We start from the raw sequence: 25,114 nt of genomic DNA, 5'->3' as shown, positions 1-25,114 counted from the left end.
CTGACTACCCAGGGTTGAGACCAGGAAGCAGAGTTGCAGTCTTACACGCCTCTCTGCAGCTTCTCTCCTCCTGCCATCCCCCCAAAACCCCATCCCCATAGAGTCGGTGCCTGCTCCCAGACCACCAAAAACCAAAGCTAAAATCAGCAAAAAGCTATTTAAGCATAAAAATTCAAAAACAATAAATAATACAGCTTCATCAACTGCACCAAAAAATAAAACAATTAAATGTGGATTATTAAACATTAGGTCTCTCTCTTCCAAGTCCCTATTAGTAAATGATTTAATAATTGATCAACGTATTGATTTATTCTGCCTTACAGAAACCTGGTTACAGCAGGATGAATATGTTAGTTTAAATGAATCAACACCCCTGAGTCACAGTAACTGTCAGAATGCTCGAAGCACAGGTCGAGGAGGAGGATTAGCTGCAATCTTCAATTCCAGTTTATTAATTAATCAAAGACCCAGACAAAGTTTTCATTCTTTTGAAAGCCTGACTCTTAGTCTTGTCCATCCTAATTGGGAAAATCAAAAACCTGTTTTATTTGTTATTATCTATCGCCCACCTGGTCCCTACTCAGAGTTTCTGTCTGATTTCTCAGACTTTTTATCTGATTTAGTGCTCAGTTCAGATAAAATAATTATAGTGGGTGATTTTAACATCCATGTAGATGCTGAGAATGACAGCCTCAACACTGCATTTAATCTATTGTTAGATTCAATTGGCTTCTCTCAAAATGTAAAGGAGCCCACCCACCACTTTAATCATACTCTGGATCTTGTCCTGACATATGGCATAGAAACTGAAGACTTAACAGTATTCCCTGAAAGCCCCCTCCTGTCTGATCATTTCTTAGTAACATTTACATTTACTTTAATGGATTACACAGCAGCGGGGAATAAGTTTTATTACAGTAGAAGTCTTTCTGAAAGTGCTGTAACTAAGTTTAAGGATCTAATTCCTTCATTGTTATGCTCTTCAGTGCCATGTGCCAACACAGTGCAGAGCAGCTACCTAAACTCTGCTCCCAGTGAGGTCGATTATCTCGTCAATAATTTTACATCCTCACTGCGTATAACTTTGGATACTGTGGCTCCTCTGAAAAGGAAAGCTTCAAATCAGAAGTGCCTGACTCCGTGGTATAATTCACAAACGCACAGCTTAAAGCAGATAACCCGAAAGCTGGAGAGGGAATGGCGTCTCACTAAATTAGAAGATGCTCATTTAGCCTGGAAAAAAAGTTTGTTGCTCTATAAAAAAGCCCTCCGTAAAGCTAGGACATCTTAATATTCATCATTAATTGAAGAAAATAAGAACAACCCCAGGTTTCTTTTCAGCACTGTAGCCAGGCTGACAAAGAGTCAGAGCTCTGTAGAGCCGAGTATTCCTTTCACGTTAACTAGTAGTGACTTCATGGATTTCTTTACAAATAAAATTTTAGACATTAGAGAAAAAATTATTCATAACCATCTCAAAGATTATTCTTCATGTTCGGCTGCTTTCAGCACTGCTGGTATTTGTTTAGACTCTTTTGCTCCAGTTGATCTTTCAGAGTTAACTTCAATAGTTACTTCCTCCAAACCAGCAACATGTTTGTTAGATCCCATTCCTACTAGACTGTTCAAAGAAGTCTTTCCAATTATTGATGCTTCAATCTTAAAAATGATCAATCAGTCTTTATTAGTTGGCTATGTACCACAGACCTTCAAGGTGGCTGTAATTAAACCTCTGCTTAAAAAGCCATCACTTGACCCAGTTGTCTTAGCTAATTATAGGCCAATCTCCAACCTTCCTTTTCTCTCAAAGATTCTTGAAAGAGTAGTTGTAAAACAGCTAACTGATCATCTGCAGAGGAACGGTTTATTTGAAGAGTTTCAGTCAGGTTTCAGAATTCATCACAGTACAGAAACAGCATTAGTGAAGGTTACAAATGATCTTCTTAGAGCCTCTGACAGTGGACTCATCTCTGTTCTTGTCCTGTTGGACCTCAGTGCAGCTTTTGATACTGTTGACCATAACATTCTATTACAGAGATTAGAGCATACTATAGGTATTAAAGGTACTGCACTGCAGTGGTTTGAATCATATTTATCTCATAGACTCCAATTTGTTCATGTAAATGGGGAGTCTTCTTCACACACTAAGGTTAATTATGGAGTTCCACAGGGTTCTGTGCTAGGACCAATTTTATTTACATTATACATGCTTCCCTTAGGCAGTATTATTAGAAAGCACTGCATCAATTTTCATTGTTATGCAGATGATACTCAGCTTTACCTATCAATGAAGCCAGATGACACACATCAATTAGTTAAACTGCAGGAATGTCTTAAAGACATTAAGGCCTGGATGACCTCTAATTTCCTGCTTCTAAATTCAGATAAAACTGAAATTCTTGTTCTCGGCCCCACAAATCTTAGAAACATGGTGTCTAACCAGATACTTACTATGGATGGCATTACTTTGGCCTCCAGTAACACTGTGAGAAATCTTGGAGTCATTTTTGACCAGGATATGTCCTTCAATGCACATATTAAACAAATATGTAGGACCGCTTTTTTGCATTTGCGCAATATTTCTAAAATTAGAAACATCCTTTCTCAGAGTGATGCTGAAAAGCTCATTCATGCATTTATTACTTCTAGGCTGGATTATTGTAATTCATTATTATCAGGCTGTCCTAAAAGCTTCCTGAAAAGCCTTCAGCTGATCCAAAATGCTGCAGCTAGAGTCCTGACAGGGACTAGAAAGAGAGAGCATATTTCTCCCATATTGGCTTCTCTTCATTGGCTCCCTGTTAAATCTAGAATAGAATTTAAAATTCTTCTCCTCACATACAAGGTCTTGAATAATCAGGCACCATCTTATCTCAAAGACCTCATAGTACCATATCACCCCAACAGAGCACTTCGCTCTCAGACTGCTGGCTTACTTGTGGTTCCTCGGATACTTAAGAGTAGAATGGGAGGCAGAGCCTTCAGCTTTCAGGCGCCTCTTCTGTGGAACCAGCTTCCAGCTTGGATTCGGGAGACAGACACCCTCTCTATTTTTAAGATTAGGCTTAAAACTTTCCTTTATGATAAAGCTTATAGTTAGGGCTGGATCAGGTGACCCTGAACCATCCCTTAGTTATGCTGCTATAGGCCTAGTCTGCTGGGGGGTTCACATAATGCACTGTTTCTCATTCACCTTATTTACGTTGTTTATACTCCACTCTGCATTTAATCATTAATTGATATTAATCTCTGGCTCTCTTCCACAGCATGTCTTTCTCTCCCCTCAGCCCAACCGGTCGCGGCAGATGACTGCCCCTCCCTGAGCCTGGTTCTGCTGGAGGTTTCTTCCTGTTAAAAGGGAGTTTTTCCTTTCCACTGTCGCCAAGTGCTTGCTCATAGGGGGTCGTTTTGACTGTTGGGTTTTTTCTGTATTATTGTAGGGTCTTTACCCACAATACAAAGCGCCTTGAGGCGACAGTTTGTTGTGATTTGGCGCTATATAAATAAAATTGAATTGAATTGAATTGAATTGAATTGAATTGAATTGAATTGAATTGAATGTTAATGAAAACTTTGCTCGACTTAACAGGGACCCTTAGAATGCAAAACAAACTGAAGCATCTGCTCTCCTCCTGTTGCATCTACTATAAAGCGGTACTAATAATACTGCATTTAACTTTCAAACAACAGTGTAGATTTATAGAGGCAGAAAGAGATGTAAAGCAAGACCATTAGCATTAAGAGTAGAGTGAAGTTCAGCCATTGTTCATAACTAGAAGCTGCATCAGTGGACTGAAGCTTTATTACTATTTCTAGTTTGCATCAATAGGCATGCATGAGAATGCCAGAGTATTCAGTTTTTCTTTTTTCTCCTTGCAAATTTACATCATTTGATGTCAAGGTACACTAACATGCAATATAGAATCTATATGTGGGCTTGGACATCTAAATGAGCGTCTTCACACAGGAAAAGACTGGGTGGAAGCTGTCACTCATGCTGCTCCACATGCAGCTGCAGGCTCACTCTCTTATTCCAAACAATCACAGGCTGACAATTAAATCTGTCCCTGACGTTGACGTCCCAGTGTCGGGCGTCTTTATTATTCTGCAACTCCTCAATGTGACTGAACATGCAAGTCTGCCTTTTAACATAGCACAAAACACATTTTCATTGCTTGCAAACAGATGTACATATAGTACAGATGAAATGCCCCTCGCCCTTTCATTTGAGACAGAAAAACCCACAGCTGCTCTTTCTTTCCTGTTTCTCACTCTCTGAAGAAGAGAATAGCAGCAGCATTTGTACTGCAGAATCATTTACATATATATAAACTTTGGTAATGATAGGGACACACACCAAAACAGTGATTAAAGCAGGGTGTCTTTCATTGCTTCAGTTTCTCAAGAAGACTTAGTTGTCACGCACAGCTATTTTTCTCTTACATATACCCATGCCAAGTGTACACACATGCAGGCATTGGTGTCCTTTCCTTTTTGAATTCATACAATGGGAGATGAGGAGGAGGATAAGAGAAAATTCTCTTGTGGCACATTTTTGATGTGAGAGATGCGACAGTATCCTCAGAGATGAGACAATAGGAAAGAGACCAACAGCACGGTTTCTATCTATTATCCTTACTGATAATCCTCACGTCGAATGAGCTGCATTATTGTCGCTCTTCTTCTCTGTGTGTTCATTGGTCCAGTGTGTGATTCATTTCGTCTTTTTATTTATTAACAAGTTTCTTTCAAGAAAACTGTATCTTTTGATCTTCCACACTCCAGTTGAATTTTATTTTGCAGCTTTGTTAAAATTCCATTAATGTCAGTTTTCTATTCTTGCCTCACTCCTTGAAAGAGGTGATGCGGAGGAGGTGAGCATCTGTTATTTACACAAAGACCAAGATTTTGGGTGGTGTACTTGAATGATATGTAGAACACATGCATCTACAGTAAAATGACTAATAACTGCTGTCAGAACTGAACTGTGTAAATAATTTAAGTTACACGCGCATGTTCTATAATTTACCTGCTATAGAGCTGCACCATTTCTTGATCTGATTGATGTCTGATATGTCAAACCTGCGCTCGTGTGAGATTCACAATGAAGATGAGATGCTTGTTACAAGATGCATCATAAAGTTTGCAGACATTATGTTAGTCGGATGTGACTGTTTTGTGCCAGAATTCTGTGACTGTCTTTGAAGACAGCTGATTCATTGTTCATTAGTTTGCACTGTTAAAGATGTCTGAGGATGTGATCTTTGATTGATATCACTGCTGATCGATATCTGTAGGAATTACTTGTTTAGTCATGTGGCTCGGCTTAGGCATGATGATGTAGCCATCCTGGTGTTACTTAAGTTAAACTAAAGCTGGATGGTGGTCACCATGCAGGGATTTTTGGAGCCAGAAGAGATCATATTTAGAAGAGAGAACTGAATGCCAAAGCCAGCATCACACACTCAGATACCTGCTAATTAGTGTTAAGTACACTGTTAGCACCTAATTAGCTAATTAGTGCCAAATACAAAATAAGTCCACAATTTCATTCACCAGAATTGGAGCAAAGAGTTCTTGGATGGGCAGTTTGTACTTTTAACAGCACAGCAAAGCATTTTATTTGTCACATAATTGCATTCAAATTGCTCCCCAAAATACTGTAACCACAAACGTGGTTACAGTATTTTCAGTGAAGTGACTGAAATTAATTTCACCCCTGTTGCTAGGCAACAGCTGCCTGTGTCCACATATACCTGTCATGAAAGTGACCACACCCCAAGTAATGCACAACTTTAGGATTTTAATATATTCTAAATAGTTAAAGAGTTATGTGAGAAAAAAAAAAGCATTTTTCATGGAATATTTTCTGTTGATCTTGCAGAAGTTTGAACATCGTTTATCAGAGGTAGTTCACATCTATGCCAACATGGAACCCAGGGGTTCAATTACAAATATCTGAAGAACTAATAATATTTCATCATGACGACCTCAGCTATGTAGCCAAAAACAAAAAACAAAACAAAACAAACAAACAAAAAAAACTTTTTTATGCCATATTTTTATTCTTGGACTACTAGAGGAGCTTTGCATGATTCAGAGCTCATTTATCATATACTGGGGCCTTGGTGCAGATCTTCAAGTCATCCACTGTATGAGCTGTTTTAGCTCCTCTCACTGTAAGCCAACCATATGATGCTATTAGGGATATCTACTCATAGACGGCACAGTTCCAAAAGTAAAAAAAAAAAAAAACGAACTAAAAAACAAACAGCCTAAAACAGAGCATTTAGAGCAGTCTGAAACATTCACTCACATGGATTTCTTGCACATACACTGAACTCTTTATTTGAAAATCTGGCTATTATTAACATAAACAACCACAACTGTAATATTATATAAATGAGAAAAAAATAAGGGTGTATCTACATTGGGTGTAACTGTGAAACAGTTTTCCAAAATCCTAGTAGAACTACAATTAAGGTTTTTTTTCCTGTAAACTGGGTATCTGTAAGCTAGAAGGGGCGTGATGGCAGCCTGTTGATATTCCACCACTGTGTATCTAAATTCACATCAAACATTCCTCACGTGACATTAAAGGATCCGCTGAGCTATTTCTTCTTCTGTACACTCTTTTCAACTGCATCTGTGAGTGGAATACCTCTGTGAGTTGATCAGATTGAACATATTAAGTCCTCATGTTTTGCCATTTAGGTTACATCTGCTGGCTTCAATTAGAGCACAATTCATCAAAGAAATCCCAGGTGGGGAAATGCAAACAGGTGTGCTGGAGATGCACTTATAGAGAGAGAGAGGAAAAAACTAAAAGCAGTAGGAGGAATGAAATCAGACAGAATGGCAATTTTTAAATCACTCTTCAAGGTCAGGGACAAAACACAGCCATCTATTTGATGGGTTGATGATGCCTCTGGGCGGGCAAATGGAGCTGCAAGAACAAATCTGAGGCTCATCTATGCTTTAAGGCACCACCATGACAAAATTATCCCCTGCTGTGGAGTTTGATGTGATGCTGGCAAATCTGGATGCAACTTTGTTATAATATGTTCTATAAAAAAATGGAGAGATATATTAAAAAACACAAATCAGTCAGAAATCTGTTAATCAGAAATATGCACTGTTTCTTTTCATTCATACTTCACTCTGTATTTAATCATGAATTATTATTAATCTCTGGCTCTCTTCCACAGCATGTCTTTTGTCCTGTCTCTCTCCCCTCAGCAGATGGCTGCCCCCCTCTGAGCCTGGTTCTTCCGGAGGATTCTTCCTGTTAAAAGGAAGTTTTTCCTTCCCACTGTCACCAAGTGCTGCTCATAGGGGGTCGTTTTGACTGTTGGGTTTTCTCTGTATTATTGTAGGGTCTTTACCCACAATACAAAGCGCCTTGAGGCAACTATTTGTTGTGATTTGGTGCTATATAAATAAAATTGAATTGAAAATTGAATTGAAATCTGTTATTCAGTCCTCTCTGAGTGCAGTCTGAGTTTATGGCATCGTATGTGTACTTCACGTGTGTAGGGGTTTGTGTCCTCGCTGCTACACATTTTTCCTTCACGACAAGTATGAGATTGAGCGCAGCAAATGAGATGGGATGTTTTTCCGTTATGTGTCTCTCCAGTGAGTGGTGCACATGCTGCTTCAGCACTGCTTCAATCAATTTGTCACTACAGTGTGAATAATCTGATTCATCTCCATAAGGAAGGAATTGATTTTTTTTTTTTTTTTTTTTTTTTTTTAGTGTGACGGGTGGGAGATGTGGAGTTTAACAAAAGCATTAGGTATGATACAATAAAATTAAAAAAGTGAATCTTTTTGATGAAATAAATACACTTATTCCAGTTTATTGTGCAGAAGGACTGATTTAAAAAGCAGCACACAAGGGCAACACAATCTGAAGAATTACAGGAGTGAACAAAAGTAAATTACAGCTTCAGTTGTATTTTTTTTTTGTTCATTGTTCCCCTAAAAAGGACACCTTTTTGTGTGGCACTGAAATCTCATCTCCCCTCTTCATGTGACAAATTGAGTGGGAAAACAGATTTAGAGGGAGCTGAAACAGTTGAGTGAGCTTATACCAACTAACTCGCTGCTCTGTGTCTCTTACATTATGACTCTCTCTCTCTCTCTCTCTCTCTCACACACACACACACACACACAGAGCCACAAGTATCTCATTTAATGAACAGAGAGGCAGCTGAGCAGGCCTAGGGGCTAAAAACGCTGACTCATGATTTTGTGTACAGTGGTGTGGCTGGCATAAACTTGTAACATTTAAAACACATCACTTTAAGTCGTGCCAGATTCTTTGATATTTGGTCGGGGTCTGTCTGGAAAATGAAGATGTTAGCAGCACTACATCTAATTCAACTATGTAATCGTCACCTTCACAGTAGTGGAAGAAATACCAAAGGAAAAATTGTTTGAGATTGCTTTGTAGTCTCTAAATTCCAGATTTGAAATACTACTTACATAATGTTGGCAACAAAATGGATGCAAAGTATCAAATGATAGAATTTGTTCTACAGAAAAAAATTGCCCCGAATAACACTGTTGTTGTAGCCAGATGAGTATTTTTAAAGGCAGTTCTCTGAATAAAGCATCTTTTGGCTGCTTTCTTATTCACAAGGGGTCACCACAGTGTATGAATCCACATATCCAATTTAACACATTTCAGGAGGAGATTTGTGTTTCCAAATTGTAAAATTGGGGCTCTTTAAACCACTACATTAGTTCTCCAAAAAAAACACTAAAATACGCTGTTTGCCCATAAAGTTGGCATTTTATGATTTGATTACCTTTTCATGGCGACATTATTTTGCTGCCAAAAACCATTAGTAGCGGCTCTTAAAGTAAAATCTTTTCACAAAACAGCTTTGGTTAAGTTTAGTGATATTTTGCAAACAAACTCGTTATGTTTAATAGCCTAAAAATCCTATTAGTCAGTCTCAACCTCCTCCTCTCAAACTGTTAACATGGGTTTGCTGTAATTACTCAGTTTCATTGAGAGGACAATCACTGTTTGCTAACATCTAAAACATGGTGCTGGTCTTCAGATCTGAACTAGACCAAACTGTATGTTCCCATAAGGCTAATAAGGTCTTTCTGCAGTCTTGCTCCGTCTGTTCTTCTGTCCGTCCATCTGGGGCTGGGTCACGGGGCCAGATGGACGGACCTGTCCCCCTTGCCCACATGACTCTGCTTCCTCTACAGTAGATTTGCCAGTAGGATTAAGAAAGTCCTCGAAGTATTCCTTCTTTCACCTGACTATATCCTCTGTTGAAGTCTGCAGCTCCCCACCCACGCTCTCCACTGTGTGAGTAGAAGACCACTTTCCTCTCCTGAATCACCTGATGGTTTGCCAGAATTGCTTCAAGGCCATCTGAAAGTCTTTTTCCATGGTCTTACCGAACTCCTCCACCTCTCAGGTTTTTGCGTCAGCCACCACCCAAGCCATGTTCCGCTTGCCCTGTTGGTGCCCGTCAGTTGCCTCTGAAGTCCCACAGGGTAACCAAGCTTAACAGGAATCCTTCTTCAGCTCGATGGCTCCCTTCACCTCTGGTGTCCAACATCTGGTTCAGGAATTACCACCATGACATGTACCAACCATCTTGCAGCTGCAGCTGGATGTTGCACCCTCAACAGTGGAAGTGTGGAACATGATCCATTCAGACTCAATGACCTCAGCCTCCCTCGGGAAGCTGACAAAGTTCTGCCAGAGGTGGGAGTTGAAGATCTCATGGACTGGGACCTCTGCCAGGTGTTCCCAGCACACCCTCACTATACATCTGGGTGCGCCAGGTCTGTCCACCTGATCCAACTCACCAACAAGTGGTGATCAGCGGACAGCTCAGCTCCTCTCTTCACCTGACTGCGCAAAACATACAGCCGTAGATCGGCTGATATGATTACAAAATCGATCATCAACCTGTGAACCAGGGTGTCCTGGTACCTCCTGCACTTATGACCACCCGATTAACAAAATTAATTTATCCATCCATCCATCCATCCATCCATTAAATTAATTCTGTCATAGGACGAGAGACAGGGGACACCTTAGACAGGTTGCCAGTCTGTCACAGGGCTTTTATGTATTTTTATTAATTTACATATACAGTACATAAATAAAAACATAGTTGATGTGCTTTATTTAGCTCTGTATTGCCCAGCATTGCTCAAGAAAATATTACAACACAAACAGATTTGATTACACATTACTTCTTCATTTTAATCATTGTGTAGAAATCTGCCCCAGATGTTTCAAGGAGGGGACACTTGTGAGTGCAAGTTAAAACATGCTGTCAACACACAATTTTCTTTGCAAAGAATAGTGAGTCATGCATGAAGACTGAGCTAAGCATTTCTGCCATCTGGACATGGCAGAAAGGTCTCACACACACACAGATAAAGACGGTGGAACTTAATGAAATGATTGTTCTCTGCTGGAAAATCAATGCAGGCCAGCTCGCTAGAATTCATTTGAGTACTCCACTGTTTTGGTAACCATGAGGAGAAGTCTGAAACACATTAACAACACCATGGCAAGCAATGAAAAAGGAGGAAGGCTGTGAAGAGAGTAACTAATGGAAATTTCAATGCTTCAGTAGTACATCTTACCTTTTAATGCTAAAAGGGGATGTATGAACGCTGAAATCTTTTAAGAAATGTCAGTTGTTTATGTGTTACAGACAATTTGATAAAAAGTGATAACAAAAGCTATTAAATTTCATAATGTCATTTTATGGAATTAGTTTAACTGAACTAATAATGTTAAAGGTGAGGTATCTGTCTGATTCATTGGCAGCATAACTCTAAAGCTCATCCATCAATCCATTCATCCATGCATCCACGCATCAAGGACTTGGACAGCTCGTAAGTGCATCTCTTAAGGGTAAACAGTTTGAATCCAGGTCCTGATCTGACACAAAAGTAGTCACCTAATCAGAAAATACATTTTAAAAAAAAGCCAGATTTAACAAACTATGCTCTTATTTAGTATTTATTGAAAGGATAAACCTGTGAAGCATCAGTATGGGGTGACTCAGGATATGATCATTCTATTCTTTAATACACATTGTTTTGATAACTAAAACTTATGATTAAGACAGTTTGTCACCGCCCTGCATAAGCTGGGTCAAACACAGGTCACTCTAAGCTCCCTCTTCTCCAGTAGGTGTGGTGTCCTCTCTCTCACTTACACATGTTGGTGCATCAAGTATTTGTAGCCATGGTAAAGACACTGAATAGTGAAGTTGTTCTAAAACACAACAAAATCAGTGTTTTGCAATCTTAAATACCATTGCAAAATTACAGTATTGTTTTTAATAGTAATGTCAGCTACATGTTGTAGTGAACACTTTCGAAATGTTTCTTTTTAAAGAAAGACAGTCCATTGCAAGAATATACAAGAGAGCAGCTGGATAGGAGAGGCCTTCTTGAGAAGTTTCAGGTAAGAGCTGTGATCTCTGAACTCTGGAGTTCACAAAGAAGAAGTGAAACTGTGCTATGTACTGTGAAATTGGGGTGGAGACTTAGGCTGATGTTTTTTTTGCAACGAATACTGCTCTGTGAGGTAGAACAAGTGAGATGACTACATTGAGAGCAGGTGTGACTTTGTGGCTGTGCCAGCCAATCTAATCACTGGTTCAAAGAACTGAAAGATCATTCCAAATTGTCAGCAATATGATCCAGCTCAGACGTTAATCCTTGTAGGCAGAATGGGCCCCTGATGCGCAGGCTTTTGCTGTTTAAAAGGTTTGTAACGACACAAACAGAAAGGTTTTAGGGAGACGTCGTGTCCGCCACTTTCGATCCAGGCTGAAACAGCTTAATAAAAATGTGATGGACTGCAATGAAATTATGAATAGAAATCCATGGTCCCCGGATCACTCCTACTGACCTCGCTGATTCCCTGAGTCAAACTCTCTTGGTGCCACTAAGTTGATATTCTTTCACTTAACCTCAGAGATGTATAAAGTACTGGAGTAGAGGAGTGGAGTAGAAGTACAAGTACTATATAAAAAAATTGACTTGAGTAAAAGTTGAAGTGTTCTTTCAACACCATACTCAAGTGGAAGTACAGAAGTACTCAATTTTTTTGGTACTTAAGTATTGCAAGTAGAAGTATTTCAAAAATTGCTACTCAAGTACCGAAAGTACAAGTACAAGTAAAAGTACAAGTACTGTGTATATTAAAGAAAGGCAGTCAAAAGTTTGATTATCATTGTTTATATTATTTCAAACATTTGAAAGGCACAATGTATTTGGCTGAAGCTGGAGTACAATGATAAAAGGCCATACAAGTGTTTACAAAAAAACAAACACAAATAAAACATCTCAAAAGGCCAGAGGGGCAGTCCACAGAGCAGCTAAAAGACAAACCTGGACAAGGTGTTCCTGGGACGTCATCCATCTCGATATCGGACAGTAAGCTGACGCGTTTTGTCCTCAATACTTGCAAGCAACAGCGCAAAAGGCGGAGACGAAGCCTGCGTTTTTTTTTATAGGCTTGATCGCTCAAATCGCCCAATGATGAGCCAGCTTCATAAACCGTGACAGCGCCATCTACCGCTCTGGCATTGATACTATGACTTGGGGATGATTAATAACGTTTTCATAATAGTAACGAGTAACGATTCAGCACGTGAAAAATGTATCGGAGTAAAAGTATTAAATTAATCAAAAATATATAGTGGAGTAAAAGTGAAAGTAGGGGAAAAAATATGTACTCCAATAAAGTACAGATACTGCATTTTAGTACTTAAGTACAGTACTTAAGTAGTTCTACTTCGTTACTATACATCTCTGCTTAACCTCCATTCGATGAGGGCGCAGGTTTAGCTAGTGGTTGGTGACCAAATGCAGCCGCCCGGGTTCGATTCTGACCTGAGGGCCTTTGCTGTTTGTCTTCATGGAACGACTGGTGAATCACTGATACATATAGTAAGTGGATAGAGGGAAATGTAAAAATGGGCATTGGAGATGGGGCAGAGAGCTGGTGTTGTGCACACAATCCTTTAAGTCAAATGTAATTCATAACAAAGAAAAAAAGTCAAGGATATACATCCAATAGAACAAATGTAGGTAGTTTGCAGATGAAGACTGTTAATTAAAGTTTGGTGGCCGTGGAATATAATATTTAGTGGTTGTTCGTTTAATCATCCAGTGAAAGCAGGTTTTTTCTCCCCCTGCTATGCTGTGAACTGAGAGGATTAATTAAAATCCTAAAGTTCATCTTGTGAAGGTTGAAAAAGTTATGAAAACATTAACGAAAAAATCTGAGTCGAGCAACCTTTCTCAGTCCTACACACACACACACACACACACACACACACACACACACACACACACACACACACACACACACACACACACACACACACACACACACACAAGCACGGACAGAAAAATTCACTACAATATTCAGAACCTCACCACATGCTCACAATGGGCCAGACCTCAGTCCCCCGTTTTTAATTCTTCCATAACATGCAGTAGCCTAATCTTTGCCCCCCCGGTACTTGGTGAATAGATGTCAGGCTGCTGCCCATCATCTGCAGCAGCCGGGAAAAACCGCAGCGTTTTTCAGGCAAAGCTGCCAGAGATAATATTATGCTGTAATTGTATATTCCTTACTCTCTGTGCAAACCATTTATTATCGTATTCCTGAAAGTCCCGTTGGATGTTTTGATTTCAGCAAAATTAAAAAAATCCAGAGGGACAAACACAGTATAAGTGCAATTATTCTCTGTAGTTTTCATCTGGACATTTTTGGTCCATGTGTTACGTCAGTATTTGAACCATACTATTAATATCCAAAAGACAGTAAATTAGGTTACACTGCATGTTAAGCATTATCACTATAGACAATAGCCATGACCTTTCCTATATACAGTGCTGTGAAAAAGTATTTGCCCTCTTCTGGATTCCTCAGTTTTGTACTGTTTTTCATATTTGTCACACTTAAATGTTTCAGATCATGAAACAAATTTGAACATTAGACAAAGATAACCTGAGTAAATACAAAATGCAGTTTTTAATTAATGATTTCATTTATTGAAGGGGGGGGGGGGGGTGTTATCCAAACCTATTTGGCGCTGTGTGAGAAAGTAATTACCCCTAAACCAAATAATGGGTTGTGCCACCATCAAGTGTCTGCAACAACTGACAATGAGTCTTTCACATGATTGTGGAAGAATTTTGGCTTCTTTATAATTAAAAAAAAAAGCAAAGCAAATTGTTTTAATTCAGCCCTGTTGGAGGGTTGGAGCATGAACAGCCTGTTTACGGTCATGCCAAAGTATCTCATTCAAATTTAAGTCCAGATTTTGGCTGGGCCACTTCAAAACCTTCATTTTGTTTTTTGTTTTTAGCTTCAGGACACAAACTGATGGCTGGACTTTGTCCTTCAGGATTTTCTGGTAGAGAGCAGAATTCATGGTTCCATCAATTACGGCAAGTCGTCTTAAAGCAGCAAAGCAGCCCCAGCCCGTAACACTACCACCACCATGTTTGACTGCTGGTCTGAAGTCCTGTTACGCAGATGTAACAGGACTCAAACCTCCCAAAAGTCCACAGAATATTTTCTTAAAAGTCTTGGGGATCACCAAGATGGGTTTTTTTTTTTTTGGCAAATGTGAGACGAGCAGTTGTGTTCTTGTTGGTCAGCAGTGGTTTTATCCTTGGAACTCTCCCATGGATGCCATTTTTACCCAGTCTCTTTTTTTTATTGTTGAATCATAAACTCTGACCTTAACTGAGGAAAGTGAGGAAAGTGAGGCCTGCAGTTATTTAGATGTTTTGGATTCTTTTGTGACCTACTGGATGAGTCATCGATGTGCTCTTTTGGGAGTAATTTTGGGAGCTCCTGGGAAGGTTCAGCACTGGTCCAAGTTTTCTCCATTCGTGGATAATGGCTCTCGCTGTGGTTCATTGGACTCACCAAGCCATAGAAATGTATTTGTAACACTTTCCAGACTGACAGATGTCAATGACTTTGTTTCTCATCTGTTCTTGAGCTTCTTTAGATCGCGGGATGATGTGTTGCTTTTTGAGATCTTTTAGTGATTTCTTGATTCAGCAGGTCTGGCAGTAATCAGGCCTGGTGTGGCTAGTGAAAATAAACTCAGCTGTCCAAAAAAAAAGTGGTTAATTACAGTTAATTCATTATTTAAAAAGGGAGCAATTACCTTTTCACATGGGGACAGGTAGGCTTGGATAATTTTTTTCACAGTCCTCTAGATCTGTTAAGTGCGCATTACAGGTGACCCAGGATCTGTTTGCAGGATTTGCTAAGCAAATCTAACTGACTGGTTGATATATATTGTAAAAACATGAGTGCAGTATTACATTACAGTAAGAAAGACAGTATGAGTAATTCCCCAAAGCATTAAAGTCCCCTCAAAGAGTGAAATTAACTGAGTGGACAGGATTGCTACAATGTTACAGCTGTAGTTTTCCTGGCTTGCCAAGCAACAGCTCTGAAGCAATATCTCCGCTCTCATCATCTAGCTGCCTTTGTTTGGACAACTTTTGTTAACTTAAAGATATATATTGTTTTCAAGTCCTGGTCATTGTAACCTATATTTGGTTTTGCAAAAGGGGCCTGGCTTTATCAGCTCTCATAAGTGCAAATAACAGGAGCTGCTTGGCTTTCAGACTGTCGCTGACCTTTTTGAACAGGATGCAAATGTGATATGTATTTTTTCCTCCTCTGCTTGACCTCATTACAATAAAGAAATCTGTGAAAGGAAATGGTTTGAACCTAGTGAGTACTGTATCTCCTCCAAGCCCTAATGCTACACACAGCTGCCCTAAAGGTCCCACTCTGAGATGTCACATAGGCTCTTCAAGCAGCACACAGCAGCAGTTTATGTCTGTTTCACCTGCATTTGCTCGAAGCTGATAAAAAGAAATGAAAAACATAAAAGGTAAACTGTGATAGAGACCCCCAGGCAACCAGAAAACTAGCTAAAGAAATTAATTAAATTAAATCAGGATTTTCTACTCCCATATTTAACACTCCCATTGTAAAAAGATTAAAGGATTTCACCACCATTAACACACACATTTCAAAAGATGGACAGGCCAAGCAGCTCCGTGACACTTGTGTTCTAGTTAGCTGTAAAGGTCCCACCACTGTTTCTCCTATTCCCAGCTCCATCTGTCTGCCTGTTTACATATCTGAAATGTCTGTCTTCCTAATAAAGCCATGACATAGTGAGAGAAGCCTCTGCCTGCAAAGCACCAGAGAGGAGTGCTCCATGGTGTCTGCAGATTTTGTTTTAGGTTTGTTTTAGCTTGTCTGGGTTAAATGCTATGACATTTTAACATTTCTTCATGATCACTAAAGCCATTACAGCAGTATATGTATTTAGGAAAAAGCCCAAGCATTCACACTCTCCCTCAATGTGAACTCAGCTCTCCAGAGTATGGGGGAACTTTGGACTCATAGTATTTGACCCAGCCTCTCCTGATCTCTGCTGGATTGGCTGTGGGCAATTAGGTGCTTTATTCATGCGCTATGGGACAGCCAAATGTCAAAAGCTTTTTGAAATTCATTATTAGTCCTCTCTTACATCATCCTGTTGATTGCTCGATGTCTGCTCTACAAAGGCATGTTTGACTTAGAAATATATCAGACCAAACATGTACTGTCAGGAAAAATAAAAAGTTTTTTCAATACTTTGATTTTTTTTAACATGTCTGTTTTTCTTTCTCTACTGGAGGTTTCTTCCTGTTAAAAGGAGTTTTTTCCTTCCCACTGCTGCCAAGTGCTTGTTCACAGGAGATTTCCCTCTAATATTGTCTTTACCATACAATATAAGGCACCTCAAACTTGACTCATTTCTGCCCAAAAGCATCTCTTGAAAAATACAAGAGCAAAAGTCATATGCTGCCCATCTTGGGAGAAACCAGTTGCCACAAATGTTACCCAGGATATGAAAAAAGGCAGGGACATGTACATCTTACAGCCTTTTCCTCTGCACTGCCATGGTACATTTACCTAAAAAATACTACACTCCAACCAGTGTAGAAATCTAAGTTGGTCAAGCCAACCACAATCTATCCAACACAACCAGGAGTGCAGCTGCCTGTTAGTTCTCTATGATGTGAGGCAAAAAAATATTTTTTTGTTTAATTAGTATCTTTGTACTTCAGTTTATTATGGGGGGGGAATCTAAGGGATGCAGCAGATGGCTCAGCCCTTTGTTTATCACCCAGCTCCACTCTCAGCCTCCTCTTTTGTTCAAACCAGGAAATACAGGTCGCTCCAAAGGCAGAGAGAAAAGTAGTGCAGCTTATATAAATCAAATCAAATGTGTGCACCATGATTTAGAATAGTGTAGTATCATAAAGTGTATTGAAACACTTTAACCAAATGAACTAAATGTACTTGTTGCTGTGGAAGCGCAGTGACTGCAAATGAACTTAAACGTGGCAGCGATGTGGGAAGGAAACCTTAAACCGTCTGATTTATGAGTTGAGCGTGGATGGATGCTACCAAATTGTTATTTCAGTTGTGTGGTTGCAGATACATCTATCGTAACTTTATTTTATGATGAATTCAATATACATAATCATTTAGCTACTAGCTTAGCAAAGCATGAAAGGCCATCTTGGCTTTTTACTCAAGTCAGAATCACATGACTAAAGCCTCCTCTGTGCATGAGTTTAGCGATTTCAGTGTAAATATGACAGGCAAGAAAGTGGAGGCACGACACTGTTCACATCCTGTGTGTGTGTCTAAAGATTAAGTCACTGAAACCTTTTTCTTTAATCTTTGATCTTGAAAATTTCTATCCTGCCCACTGCTTTGAACTGTTTGCTACATAATTACATTCCCAGAAAAAAATGATGGTATCCAGCAAGGACTTTGATATTACAAATTTGCATTTAAAGAGATATGACACTATCTGTATTCTGTTTACGTCTGTGAGCCACCTACCCTGTAAATACCAGAAGGAAGTGAACATTGAGCATTTTGGTTAATTACACTGCACTATATCACTGTCTCTACACCCATGTGTTGTTGATATTAGAATTAAACTGTTGCTTTGCCATTCTTGGATGAGCTATTTAAAAAAAAAAAAATTAACAAGCTCTACTGTAGTTTGTTGTTTTATCTTTGTTTCTACTGGCAGCTGCTAAAGGCAGCAGGCTTTGCATAATGAGTTGGTCTCTGTGCCTGGGATTGCCAGCATCACACACACAGCTTATATCACTGACAGGCTCGCTTCTGTCCATACACAGACTAATGACTTTTCAGCAGCATTAATGGGCACATAAAGGACGATGTCCATCTACTTTAAACGGCTATGTAAAGCTGAAGAGCCGAGGCTTTGGCATGAAGCTGCCTTCCAGCTCTTAAGAGCTACGTCAGATTGATCACAGATCAGATGCAGTCTGGTATCGAATGGGCTCACTGAACAGGATGGAAACCACCTCTCTGGAGAGAGAAGGAGAGAGAAGGAACAAGCTGCACAAGCATCCTGCATTATTGATTGTCCAGTTGGGGAATTCCATATTGAAGGTGAGAATGAAGGCACACGGGGACACCACATAGTTCATTTCTCATCAGCAGCCTGTACCAGAGGTGGTGTTTGCACTCCTGAGATCAGAGGGCTGCATGGCTGCTTTGTTATAACTGCTTTCCACCGAGGCCCTGAAGGCATCACGCCTGTCAGATGTTTCTGCCCTCCAGTAACACTGTAGAAGGTATCCTTGCAGCTCACCTTCAAAAGGTCACCTTGGGAGCAGAACGTCCCAGAGAAAGCGACAGGAAGTGACGCCAAGCCTTGAAAATTTTAACTGTGTGGAAAAGAAATTGAGAGACATAAATTCTTAATGCCAATTGGGACTGTAATAAGATATAATTAGTGCACAGCCAAACAGGCCAGAAGAGCAGATGTCAACTGTTCTGGTTTCCATTCAAACTGAGAAGATGACATGAACAGCAAAATTCCTTCTTTTAATGGCCTGTGGCAGAAGTGTTAGTCTATAATTTGAATTTGGCTATAAGGTGCTCCATTACTTTCTCAGAGCTGCACCTGTTTCTAAATATTATACACCGGTGCGTTACTATTTGTAGTGTAATCCTCTCAAAGTGTCTTCAGCTCTGGCTGTGGTTCAAATTACGTTGACTGTTCAGCAGTTACAGGAAATTATACTGAAGGTGTATGAACAAAGATCACTCGAAGATTAAATTTTGCGCAATGACAGTAAATGTAAGCAATAAAGTAACAAGTTTCTCTGAACCCCTTCTTGCATAACACTCTTCCCTTCAGTGTCTTGTGTGCGGAAGGTAACAGTTCCTTACAAATGAGTAGTCAGAAAAAAGGTACCAGTTTTTTCAGCTATTTCTCTTTATTATTTTTTCATCCACGTGTTATTGCTGTTAAGCTCCCTGCCATACATAATGTTGGGAAAAGCCTCATTTCCACAGCTTCACACCCCCGCCTCACCTCGTATGCTTTACCCCTCATGTCCATTCATGTTCACTTCTACTCACAGAAGGTGCCACTCGACACCATGAACGAGCCAGGAGGAACTTTTTAAGTGTGACGTTAAACAGCTCCAACTTTCCATTGTCCATTTATGCAATTACTGTCTCTATCATTTTCTTCCAACATTTTATCATTTAATTTATAAAATGTCAGACATTTAAAGTAACTCAGTTTACTGAATTTTTTTTTCACTTTAATTTGATCTGAGGAGCCTAGGGCAGTACATTTTGGCATTTTCATTTCACATACTGTACATACAACTATTTTTTATAACTGCAGTCTTAGGATAAGAGACTGCAGCTAATATCTACTTTTATTCATTTTAAAACACTTGCACTCCTTTTCTCCTGATCGAATGCCAACAATGTTCCCACCATTTAGGTTAATTCACCCTGGAAACCAAAGCAGATTTGTTCGGTATTCATGATTTCACAAAGATAGAGGCAGAGAAGAGAAAATCCATCTGCCGAGCTGTCTTTCTCCAAGGTCCTCTCTGATTCCCCAATTATCTCCCCATTTAGTATCTTGTAACAGACTCCCCACTCACACAGGCACAATCCATTACTTTCATGGTAGTTAGTTTTATGTTGAGTTTCTCAAAAAGAAAATGCATTTAATTCAAAAATCCCTTTTGGTTTTAAAGGCTTGCATCCAAAACAAATCGATTCAGTACACAGCATACCTGCAGCCATTCCGCTAATTCTCCCAGCTGTGCTTTAAGGCCTCCAAAATGCAAGGAAAAAAAAAAAAACACATTCGAAAACCCACTAACCTCTCAGAGTACAAAAACATAATGCACAGTCATGCTATGCACAGACCACAACACAACTAGATCTCATTTTCCATTTTACTGACTTTCCTGTTCTTTTCTCTCCTCCCGTCATCCTGTCGGGTGCTTTGCAGAAATCGAGGCTCCTCCCAACATCACCGACACTTGCATGGTCATTGTGCATGATCAGTCTTTAGTTTGTACCACAGTGAACCATCATACAAAATAACGTTTTAACGTCGACTACTAGCAAAAATAAAGTGTGTTCCCTTATTGTCTTTGAATTCTACGCTAAATTACGTGTGACTAACAGTGCAAGAGGTGCTACATGTATTCTGCTTAACATTCTAGTCACTAATAAGTAAATTAGACCGTTATTTTATTACAAAAATACTAAATCTGTCCACAGGCTAATCACTTGTACAATAGAGTACTTTCCAGGAACTGGTATCAGCTACTGTATGCCTGTTCTGTGTCACAAGTGGGTGGAACAATTAAAAGTCCTGAAATGGAGCCCACTGCAAACATAGGAGGGTCTGACAGTAAATATTGGATTAAAAGCTGATTGCAGAAGATGATGAAAGTTCTCCAGGGGAGCAATAGCTCCTAACTCCGCTGAGGGACACCAGGGTCTTCTTGGCTGCTCTCCAGCAGCTCGTCCTCAGAAAAACTGATGTGAAGGCAGGTATCATTCACAGGGGAGGAGAAGGGCAGTGGGTGGCCACAAGTGTCCGACCGTGAGGTGAGGGTGGGGGCTTCGGCAGGATATGACTCAGGAGACGAAAGAACAGTTTCGCCCCTCTCCTCCAGAGGACTGTTACAGCCGCTGGAGGCCGTTAAAAACGTCCCGCGGTCCCCGAACAGGTCATCATCGTCCCGCAGGGGCGACAGCAGGGACTTGGTCTCGGAGCGCACGCCCGAGTCCTCGCTGGCGGAGGAGGAGCTGCTCTCGCCATTGCTCAGGGAATGGAAGTCAGCAGATGACAGCGAGCTGGGGGTGATGTCCGGGAATGAGACGCTGCTGCTGCGGCTAGGGGCCGCGTCATTAGAGGTGACCTCCACGGGCGTGGGCGCAACTGTGACCTCTGACCCCGGAGACAATGTTCTGCTAGCTCTCTTGCGGTTCATGGAAGGTGGGGGAGGGTCGAGTTTGGGGATTATCTGCTTACACCTGCCAGTGAGAGAACAGAGGCATTGGTTATTGAAGCCTTTATTGGCTAACATGTTGAGAATTTCACAGCACATTTTTATTGTCCTTTTTTTGCTTCATATTCAGCATCATTTTCTATACTATTAGTATAAGAATGAGCCTCAAGCCAGTTTTGCTCCATCAGTCACATTATACTCCATTAACCTGAGTGCACTATGGTGTAAGCTGTTACTACACGACACAGTGACTCTGTCTCTGGCTCCCTGTTGTTCCAGCTGTCTAGGAACTTATCTATGTCCCACAGCTTCCCTGTTGGGAACAAAAAGAGCCAAAGACTGCAGGAGGGAGGGGGAGTTAAAGAAGCAAGGAACAAGCTGCAGGCTTTCGCTCGTCACGCATGCCAGAAATAAATGCATTGCACTCTCTGATTTTACCACAGTAACATCATGACAAGCACCAGTGCTCACAACCACACTCAATTATGGGCATTCTCTTGGAAAATGATTCCTGACAAATGCCCGATAACAAGCCTCACTTCCTCCCTGACTCCTCCCATTTACATTGTAATGGTGGCTGCTAACTTCGTTCCCCTGAGAAATTCGGTTCGTGGTTGAATCCTGGGCTGAGTAATGAACTTATGCGACCTAATGATGTATTTACCGTCTCCGCACGAGGATGATGATGACAGCAACAGTAATGACAGACTTGCAATGATGGGGAAAACATCTCCTGAGATAATTATCTGCCATTTCCTACACTAACAAATGGAGCAGCACATGGAGGGAGGGTCAACCTGAACTCCACTGACTCCAAAGCACAGGGGATATCATTAGTTCATATTCAACACAGTGTAGCTCTGGGGGTTGCAATGCAGTTGGAAAAAAAAAAGAAAAAGCAGTAATGAAAAGGATTGCCATTATAGTTTGTTTAGAAAATCATGGTCCCCAGAGAATGAAGCTGACTGCCTAGAATCCCCTGACTTTTCCTCAAAGAACAGCATGAGGTAGCTTTTTTATTTTCAGTGAAATGTTTTAGAAACTATTTCTATGGACTGGTGTAAAATGTGGCACCTGCATTCATGGTGGCCACTGGCTGAGTTTAAGTGAGGTTAGCAAGTTAACATTTGTGGTTTTCAATGAAATGCCATTAATAAAATTTTGGTCGAGACATTCATGTTTTCACTCAAAGGAATAATTGTCCAAGTAGCCCACATAGTGCCCCTGAAGCCAAATGAAACCACTGGATTCTTAAATACTCATATTTTGCGCACTCTAGAGGTAGCAGGTTTATTGTTGCTCATAAAGACAAACAGTGCAGTTAACAGTCTGATTCTGCAGCAGGTCAAAGTGCTGTTATTTGTAAAGTGCTGCCAAGCTGTGGCTTGGATTGCAGCTGGATTAAGCATTAGGCTACTTTCTTTTCCTCCTCTACTTTCTGTCATGGCCATAACTTTGCTTTAGTACTACTCTGGAGGGACTGGGATTAGAGATTATGGATGTCAACAGATCTGAGACTTCTGATACCTTTCGATACCAAAATTCGTAAAATGTGGGGGTACTTGTATTTTTTTACCGTAAGTACTTTTGTACTGAGAATGCAATTCTTGTATAACTGAATGGGGCAGCATATGCCAGAAAGTGTTCTAGTCTATTCTTACTTGCTGAAGAAATAAACGGACACCTACAAGCACGGGAAAAGCTACACATGGAAAATGGTGACCGACAGACTTGCCGCGATGGCTGCACACAGACTTGTTGATAAGAAGTCAGAATCAGGTATGTTATTACTTTGTGTTCGAGGTGGATGACCAAGCGGAGATACCCGATCACACCAAAGGAGTCAATACTTTTGTAAAGCACTTAAAAGACCGGCATCCAGACCTGTCCAAAGAATTGAAGGTGGAGTTTCAATTTAACATCCAACAATATCCAAAATTAGGCAGGCAGCTGTTGTGAAATCAACTATGGCACTGACTGTACAGTGGCTAATGTTAAATAAATGCTTAGCAGGCTATTGAGCAACATTCAGTCTGTTTCCTGTCAAGGAAATATAATGTTAACATTTTAAATAAGCACTCTGCCACCTCCAGGTCAATAATTCAATACAACCTTTTAATAAAGGAGTTTATGGGATAATCACTTTGTTTTGTAACTGAATTGGGCATCGAGAATCATGTAATTCTATTGGTACTGGTACCAACCATTACATTTCTGGTACTGTGACATCCCTAGCTGGAACAGGCTCCAGCCAACCCTGATCTGGACGGGAAGTTAAGAAAGTGAATGGATGAATGCATTTTTCCACCTTTATATGTATTACCACATTTAAGTTGCTCTATTAAGCTGTTTCCCATTGAGTCTATCTGCACCTCAGCACCTGGTTTCTTTTTCTTCCTCCCCAGTCTACTTAGTGTTGAAATTCTTCACAAAACAAAAACAAATGAGGGATTCTGTTGATGTAATTTAGTTCATATCATTTTGCATGAATGCTGTAGCAGGTTTTATTCTGTGTTATGTAGAGCCACGCAGCATTAGCGATTAAACTGTAGGTGCTTTGACAAGAAAATACTGACTTTATGTTGCTCACAGGTCACTGAACTTTAGAAATTCCAATCCTCAGTTAGTTCCCCCTTTGGTGTACAGAACAGAAGCTGAGCTAAGGACTGAGGTCAGGCCTTTGACAGTGATACAGTGTTCAAGTCTTTCAGTGCTCATTATCTATAAAATTGTACAACATAAGGAGATTATTAGGAGGAGACCATTTATGACAGCTCAAAAATACTTATGAAAAAGGACAATATATGTGTGCTTGCTGCTGCACATGGAAAGGGCAGGGAGAAAACACATTTCATATATGCTCACAAAAGGCATTTTCTGTAAATTAATGCAGATGAAAATACAGTTTTCTTGTAACTATAGTGATCCTGACTGAACTTTATTAATTACAAGATTTTTGCTGCCTGTTTTTTAAAAAAAATAATGGCTGCTGGTCACGCATGCAGCAGAACAGTATGTCAGACCTGTGGTGTCAGTATGCCTGAGGATGGGTTTATCAGATTCTCTGAGTAAATCAAAACATGCATGTGACAAAAAAAAAACCACACACTCACACTCTAAACTATCTCACAGAGTCCACTTGAACACATTTACTCTAAGACAGGTACATAAAGATGTGCCGCTCCTCGGCCTCTGCTCTGACAGTTTTACTGCTCAGGCTGAACCTCCACGGATGAAATAATGCCACATATTGACAAGAACGTTTCCTCTCTTCTGGCGAAACTGGGAGAGACAAAACAATCCAAAGGGTGGAAAACAGACAGAAGTGCTATTTGTGGCTCATTGATTACCTCAATGCTAATGTGGGTTTTAAATGTGCACAACCACATTTGAATGTAAATAGAGGTTACGCAGTCATTAGCAGAGAAATCACTGGTGAGACCTACACACGAGCCAGTTAACACCCACACTGTTCATCCACTGCATGCACAGCCCCATGCCTGTGCCACAGACACCATGCTCCACATGCTGGTTACCATGAGTAATACTCACATAGAGGGAGGAGAAGGGGCAGAGAGGAGGAGGAAGAGGAGGAGAGGAAGGGGGCTTAGGCAGTGGCAGAGAGCTCCCCAGGCTCCCAGGGAGAAGCAGGCTGGTGCAGTAAACGATGAGAGGGACG

At 40.3% G+C, this 25,114-nt stretch overlaps 1 protein-coding gene across 1 annotated transcript in view; it reads right to left on the bottom strand.

Moving 5' to 3' along the window:
* Positions 1–19,388: 19,388 nt before the first annotated feature.
* Positions 19,389–25,114, bottom strand: part of LOC115788995 (carboxyl-terminal PDZ ligand of neuronal nitric oxide synthase protein) — a 53,038-nt gene continuing 47,312 nt past the window's right edge. The window contains exon 11 of the mRNA XM_030742136.1: positions 19,389–21,460. Coding sequence (XP_030597996.1) covers positions 20,896–21,460 — 565 coding nt within the window. The 3' untranslated portion in view covers positions 19,389–20,895. The remainder of the gene's footprint in view (positions 21,461–25,114) is intronic.

This window comes from Archocentrus centrarchus, chromosome 12 (assembly GCF_007364275.1).
Source record: "Archocentrus centrarchus isolate MPI-CPG fArcCen1 chromosome 12, fArcCen1, whole genome shotgun sequence".
In the NCBI taxonomy this organism is placed as follows: Eukaryota; Metazoa; Chordata; class Actinopteri; order Cichliformes; family Cichlidae; genus Archocentrus; species Archocentrus centrarchus.
Note: the sequence above shows the minus strand (reverse complement) of the source record. Positions and strands in the feature narration are given on the sequence as shown.